The 6748-nt window shown below is 69.6% G+C and overlaps 1 protein-coding gene across 1 annotated transcript; it reads right to left on the bottom strand.

Moving 5' to 3' along the window:
- Positions 1 to 1905: 1905 nt before the first annotated feature.
- Positions 1906 to 6106, bottom strand: SAPCD2 (suppressor APC domain containing 2). Its single transcript, XM_054584764.1, has 6 exons — positions 5515 to 6106; positions 3393 to 3505; positions 2703 to 2849; positions 2378 to 2485; positions 2171 to 2293; positions 1906 to 2083 (listed from the first exon to the last, which is right to left on the bottom strand). The coding sequence occupies exons 1-6, from the start codon at positions 6104 to 6106 to the stop codon at positions 1955 to 1957; spliced, it is 1212 nt and encodes a 403-aa protein (XP_054440739.1). The 3' UTR covers positions 1906 to 1954.
- Between the last annotated feature and the right edge of the window lie 642 nt (positions 6107 to 6748).

Below are 6748 nucleotides of genomic sequence, written 5' to 3'. Positions count from 1 at the left end.
TGCTTTTTTGGACTTTATTGGCCACCTTCATAAAATAAAATTCTACTTTCTATAGCATAAAAAAACCCATGAAGACTCTTCTGTCACATTTTCAAAGACCTTTTATTTCCATAGACAAAGTTATTTTATGTTCTGGCAATTCCAACACCTGGAAACACCGGTCTGCTGTTTCTGCCGCCCCACACGCTGGAGCCCTTGTTTGTGGAAGTTTGTTTTCAGCCCAAAGATGCTCACTTTCCCTGGATCTCGCACTCCTGGGGGCAAAGGCCCCCCCCCCCGCAACTTGGGCTGTTTCTGGCATCCAGGGAAAAGCAGGGAATGCCACTCAGCCCCCTACAGGGCGCAGGGACCCCCATTTCCCTGCCCCAAACGTCCCTGGGAAAGGCTGGGACCTCTCCAGGGCTGCCTGCCTCCGCTGGGGGCCTGGCCCTGCCAACCTGGGACCACTTGAGATCCTGCCCTGGCGGCTGCTTGGTCCGCGCAGGCAACTGGATGTCCCCCTGCACAGACCACCAGGGCCAAGGGGGGCCGTTCTCCCGTCTCCATCGCAGAGGGGCCAGCTTCACGTCCGGGTCTGACAGCAGCCCCGTTCTGCCTCCCATTCCCTGCTGTCTTGACCCGCCCTGGGGGGCTGGGGGGACTGAGCCAGGTGAAACAGGGCCGCGTGTTCCAGCCAGAGCCACGGGTCTAACACCCAGAGGGGGCGGCGGGCGGCGCAGCTGCAGCCACCAGAGGCCTGCGGCCCGGGCCCCCGGGGCCTGGGTCCGTGAGCGGAGGATCATGAAGAGTTGGGGGCAGGGCACGGTGGTTTTCAGCCCTGTGAGCGTCACGACTGCATTCGGAGGGCAGGGGCAGAGGGCCCCACCGGGAGTGTGGGCTCAGGACCCGGGCTGGGGGGGCGGGGGTCAGGCCCGAGAGCCATGAAGGGGGCGGGTGGGGATGGGGCCCAGGACTGCCAGTGGGCAGTGTGCCGTGCGTCTGCCTGGGCACTGGAGACTGTCCTGCCCTTCTGCCCCCGCCCCGTCCTAGGGGACCCGCCCCAGGCTCCTCCTAGCCCCCGCTTTTCTGAGAAGAGTGCTGCCTCGCAGCCCAGAGCTGGGGTGGGGGACACCTGCCTACCCAGCGCCCTGGCGTGGCTGGGACTCCCAGGCTCCCCTCTGCCCCGTGACGGCCACACTGGAGCCAGCTGCCCCCAGAGCCCGCCCCAACCCGGCTGCCTGGCAGACCCGAGGTGCTGAGCCTGGGCACAGGCTGCCGCGTGGGGCACATCCGGGCGGAGTCTTGGCCGGGGGGACAATGGCTAAGCCACACTGGGTTAGGGTCCAGTCTGTGTGGAGGTACAAGCAGGCCACCTTTCCAGCCGCACTCCCGGAGCCTCCAGCCATCCCTGGGGGCCCCTGGAACCAGGCGCAGGTCGACCCCACCACCCATCTGTTTCTGCCGAGGAACAGCCCCCTAGTCTTGGTGCACTAGGGTGGGAGAAGATGCCCTCGGGCCCCCAGGCCCAGTCATCTGCTGCTCCCTCAGGTGTCTCAGCCCACCCCAAGGTCCCGAATATCCCAGCTCCATGAGACTCCACTGTGGGCCCTCCAGGGCCAGAGGCGTGCAGGCGGCGCCCTCTGCTGGCTGCTCTCGGGAGCGCAGCCTGGTGGGACCAGTACCTTTTACTGAAGCGCCCAGGTGGGAGGGTAAACATGGGGCAGAGCTGCCACAAGCCCACCTGACCTGGGCAGCCTGACCTCTGGTAAACAGGAGGATGGGTCCCCCGTCCACTGACCATGGGCTGTCCCTGCGTAAAGGAGCCCTGGCCAGGCCAGCCCCCATGCCCACCAGGACCAAAGTGCATCCTGGGAGCAGCCGACCGCTGGCTCCACTTGGGTTTGGAGGGCCCTGGGGGAGCGCGGATGGTGAGGCCAGTGTCCGGCCAGGAGGCCCACAGCCGTGCCGGTGGCCGCTAGATGAAGGTGGAGTCCAGAGGCCCCGCGTCCTGCTGGCTGAGGGCCCGGGCCTCAAACAGCTGCTTGATGAGGGCGGACTTCTCCTGCTCCAGCTGGGTGATCCGCTCGCTCTTGTCGGTCACCTCCTAGCAGGTGGCGGGCAGTCAGGGCCGGCCAGGCTGCCGCACCACCCCCGACCCCCCCGACCCCCCCCCGGCCCTCCCGCACCTCACCTGGGTGAGGAGCCGGTTCTGCTCCTTCAGCATCAGGATGGTCTGCTGCTGCCAGCCGGGCGCGGGGGGCGAGGTGGAGGCTGGTGAGGGGCCTGGGACCCCTGAGGAGGACGAGGGCGGAGCCTACAGGAGGCCAGAGTCAGGCAGAGTCTGGCGCCTCTGGCTGGACCTCCGGGACGGGGCCCAGGGGGCCCGGGGGGCACTCACCGTGCTGGCGCAGGCTGCCGCCAGCAGCTCCCCCAGGCACCGAGCCACCTCCTGCACCTTGGGCAGCAGTCGCCCCAGCAGGCGGGGGCTCCCCTCAGCCCCAAAGTCCTGGGAGGAAGCAGGGAAGGGCAGGTCACAAAGCAGGGCCGGCCCGGGGAGCCGCCATGCCTAGCGGGGGTCCCAGCAGCCCGGGTGGAGGGATGGCCGCCGCTCCCCAGAGAGGGGCCGTCCCGCCCCTGCTGGGATGGGGTGCAGGGAGTGGGCGGGCCGGCGGGGCAGGGCGGGGCGGGGGCGGGCCGCTGCCCGGGCCGGCGGCGTCACTCACGGCGCTGGCCCTGCTCTGGCCCAGGCGGCGCTGGCGCTCCTGCACGCGCTGCAGCTGCTGCTGGTACCAGTCGCGGCCCCGAGCCATCATCTGCAGGCCCTGCAGCAGCACCTCCTTCTCCTGCTCCAGCTCCGCCATCTGCTTCAGCTGCCGCACGTGGGGACGCACACGCGCCAGTGAGCACACGCACGGCGTGGGCCTGCACGCACCTACCCACGGGCGCACCTGTGCGTGAGCCCGCACTCGCCTCCGCACGGGGGCGGTGGGGGGGGGGGTGGCGCAGAGCCCTGCTCCTCCTCAGGGGGGCCCACCTCTCAGCCCAGGGACACAGGCGCCCCCAGGGAACACGGGAGCTGGGCCGCTGAGCAGAGGGGAGCCCCGGGTAGCAGGCTGGGCAGGGGCACTTCCGGCGGGGGGCGGGGCCGGGGGGCGGGGGGCAAGCCCGCTGCCGCAGCTGCTGCCTCCCCAAGGGCTTCCTGACCTGACCCGGGGCTGTTCTGTCCCTCAAGTGCACTCCAGCCCCGGTGGGGAGAGGTGTTTAGAACTGACCCCCATTCCTGTCGCAGGCCACCCCCCAGGACTGGCTGCCCCCCCCTCCCGGCAGGGGGGCGGTCCAGGAGGCCAAGCGCGGAGGCTGAGTCCAATCCCGGGCAAGACAGAGAGAGCCCCAGAGCCCCGGCCCCTTCTCACCAGCTCGCAGTCCACTCCATGGGCGATGGTGCGTCTCCGCCGTTCGCCCCGGGCCCGGGGGCCCCGCCGGGCCTCCCCCATGCCTAGCTCCCAGGCCCTGCAGGCCACTGCACCTGCAGCAGAGGCGCGGGCCTGGCTCACCTCCAGGCCTGTCCGGTCGAGCTCAGCCCGCGCAGCTGGCTTCCCGGGCCCTCCGCAACCACACTCCCGCCACCCCCAGCAAAGCCAAGCCCAGGCCGGGCCCGCAGGCCTCCGGGGTCCCCGGCAGCTGACCAGCCCAGCCCTTCCCTCCCCGCTGGGCCTGCCTGGGGTCTGGTCCCTGCTTGACTCCCACCAGCTCCGCTCGCACCTGCCTGGGCCAGTAGCTGCACATCTGCACATGCCGCACATGCACACACACGCGTGGGCAGGCGCGCGCTCCCTAAGAGCATGGGCTTACCCACTTGCCTCTGCACCCCGTGCCCACGTCTGGCCTCAAAGGCTGGGGTACTGAGTGAGACGGGGGCTCTGGCCTCCCCGCCCCTCTCTGTAGCTGGCCTCACGGGTGAGCTCGTGCAACCAGCATATGGGGGCAGGGGCGGCAGAGACCTAGCCTGCCCCAGGCAGGGATGGCAGCCGGCTGGCCCTCCGCCTGTCGCAGACGCAGTGCGCCAGGCAGGTGGCAGGAGCTTGCAGCTCATGCGTCCACCTGCAGCCAAGAAGCCCGGCCTGCCTGTGAGAGCCTCCCGGAGGGCCAGCCGGCTCCTTGGAGGAGGGGGAAGCGTGTGCAGGGCCTCCCAGGAGGGGAGGCCAGGGGTGCAGGTGTGGAGGGCCCCCTCCCTTGCTCTCTAGCCCCACCCACCACACCAGGCTCAGCTTCAGGGGTCAAGTAGGGGGTGCAGGTGCGCCCAGCAGGGATGCAGCCGGGGCCGGCACAGGTGCGCTGCGGGCTTCCGGCCGCCCTGGCAGACAGGCCCTGAACAGGCACAGAGTTCACGTCCCAGCCTGCACTGCTGTGTGGCAGAGGAGCTACAGGCAGGGGAGGCTGGGAGGCGGAGAGACACCCCAGAACACCTGGGCCTGGTCTACGCTATTAAGTCCTCAGGTAGTGCCCAGGTCCCCCCATAACAGCGCCCTAGCTGTCTGGCTGGGTGGCCAGGAGGCAGAGACAGGGGCTGGGGAGGATGGCAGAGGCTGGGGCCGGGGTCCAGGGAGGCTGGCAAGCAGAAAGCAGTGCCGAAAAGGCTGGAAGCCGCCCCGGGGGAAGGCTCTGCGGCTGCCATCACGCGGGTCCGACTCCCAGGGCAGGCTTGGGGGCATTCAGCCGTCTCTGTCCCTGCCCACTGGACCAGAAGCCAAGCACGGAGCCTGCTAGCCATCCCCAGCCCCCTCCAAGGTCTGTGCACCTCTGGCAACCAGGCCAGGTCCTCCGGCAGCAGCCCCCGCCGGTCTTCACCTCAGTGGGGGCAGGGGGCCCAAGCCTCCCGGCCCAGCAGTCAGACTGAGAAGGACCCAAGAAGGCAAAGTGGTCTCCCTCACAGCCAAGGAGGCCCTCTCCTCCGCACTAGAGGGAAACGCCCCCGCCTAAGCCTGGGGTGTCCGGCCCGCGGCCGGCAGCCCCACGCAGCCCAGGATGGCTGTGAACGGGGCCAACGCAAAATGGTAAATCTACTTAAAATATGATGAGGTTTCTTTGTGATTACGTGTTGCAACATACGTAATGCATGGCCCAAGACAACTTTTCTTCTTCCACTGTGGTGCAGAGACGCCCAAAGGTTGGACAGCCCTGGGCCCTAAGCAGTCACCAGCGATGAAAACCAAGCGCTCAGGTGCCCCCAGGTGCAGAGCAGGTGTCTGAGGTGAAGAGCCCCGTCACACCCGGAAGGTGTCCCAGGTGTGGTTTGTGGAGTCAGTTCCCCGGCCCCGTGGGTCTCGCACTGGGGTGGGGGAAGGGCTGGCCTGCCTCCTAGCCCCTGAGCACACAGGGACAGGTAGGAAGCCCCTTCCCCTTCCAGGCTCTGGCACCCAGGAAGAGTTCCCGCCCCGGGCCCCCGGCGGGCGATGCACGGGCCGCACTTCCCAGGCTCTGGCCTCAGGAGCAGGCCGGGGTGGGGAGCTACGAAGTGAGCTGCCTCGCACTCACCAGCGTCCGCGCTTAGGCTCCGCTCCAATGCTGCGCCCTGCGGCCGTTCGGGCTCCGCGAGGCCGGGCGCCGCCTCCGCCGGGCCGCACAACTTTTCTAGGCTCCGGGCCGTGCCGCCGGGGACAGCCGCCGGGGGGCGCGCGCCCAGTGGCAGGGGCTTCCTCTCCAGGACCGTCCGCGGCTCGTCCGCGGGCGCGAACACCAGGCGCTGCGGGGGCGGAGGAGGCTGGCCCTCCGGGCGCGCGGAGCCGCCTCCCCGGGCCGGGGCGCGCGCCGGGCCCCGCGGGCCTCCGTCGGCGCTCAACAGCGAGGTGCGCAGGCCGGCTACGAAGCGCTCGAAGGTCAGGTAGCCGCTGGCCGGGGCCACCTGGCGCAGGCCCTCGAGCACGCCGTGGGGCAGCTCGCTCGCGTCGGCGCCCTGCCAGCGGGACTCGATCTCGCGCAGGTGCACGTAGCCGCGCCGCCGGTCGTCCAGGATATCAAAGAGGGTGCGCAGGCTCTGCAGGAAGGCGCGCGGCAGCCCCTCGGTGCTGGGCTCGGGGGGCGCGGCGGGCGGCGGGCGGCCCGGCTCGGCCATCGCAGCTCCGGCCATGGGCCCGCCGGGCGGGCTCCGACCTGGGCCCGCCCCAGGCCGAGTCCCCGCGTGTGCCCGGGATCCGTAGCCCCCCGCAGCTCGACGGCCGGGCCGGCCCGGGCCGGCGCACGAACCCCGTGGCGACAATAGCTGCTACTTTTTGAATGAGCCTCCGCGTGGCGTCAGTGCTTATTAGCATTCGCGGCGGCCATTGGCCAAGGCTGGCCCGTCTTCTCCCTGATTGGGCGAGAGGCCACCAGCCTGGTTTGATTTTCCGGCTGAAAGGTCGGCGCCGCGGGTGCTCCCGCCGCCTTGCAGGGGGTGGGGGGGGGCCGGGGACGCGCGGAGGCCCATTGCTGGCGGGGCGGAGTCCGCCCGCTCCTTCTCCCTCCCAGCCTCACGGAGTCAGGGAGGGACACCCGAGGGGACCCTCTTCTGCTCCCCACCCCCACCACACCAAACCTCTCGCCGCGGCTCAGACCTCTCCCGGATTGGCTGCCCCCCCAACCCCTCCGAGGGGCGGGGCCTGGCGCCCAATGCAAAACCTGTCCCCAGGTGGCCTCTTGGGATAAGGCTAGGGAGCACACCCTCTCTAGGGACCCAGTTTTCCCCTCTAGCTCTCCCGGGCGCTGTTCGCTGAGGGTCTCGGGCACAGACACC

This window comes from Pteronotus mesoamericanus, unplaced genomic scaffold (assembly GCF_021234165.1).
Source record: "Pteronotus mesoamericanus isolate MK-2021 breed Mesoamerican mustached bat unplaced genomic scaffold, CSHL_Meso_final contig_78, whole genome shotgun sequence".
Classification (NCBI taxonomy): domain Eukaryota; kingdom Metazoa; phylum Chordata; class Mammalia; order Chiroptera; family Mormoopidae; genus Pteronotus; species Pteronotus mesoamericanus.
The sequence above is the reverse complement of the archived record's forward strand: the minus strand, read 5'-3'. Positions and strand labels throughout refer to the sequence as shown.

What these genes read in the sequence shown, in the direction of transcription:
- SAPCD2 (XM_054584764.1), bottom strand. Translation starts at nt 6,106, where the DNA reads ATGGCCGGAGCTGCGATGGCCGAGCCGGGCCGCCCGCCGCCCGCCGCG. An exon ending in GAGCCTAAGCGCGGACGCTG is followed by an intron (nt 3,506 to 5,514) that starts GTGAGTGCGAGG and finishes CCTCTGCTGCAG; the next exon opens with GTGCAGTGGCCTGCAGGGCC. An exon ending in ATGGAGTGGACTGCGAGCTG is followed by an intron (nt 2,850 to 3,392) that starts GTGAGAAGGGGC and finishes CACGTGCGGCAG; the next exon opens with CTGAAGCAGATGGCGGAGCT.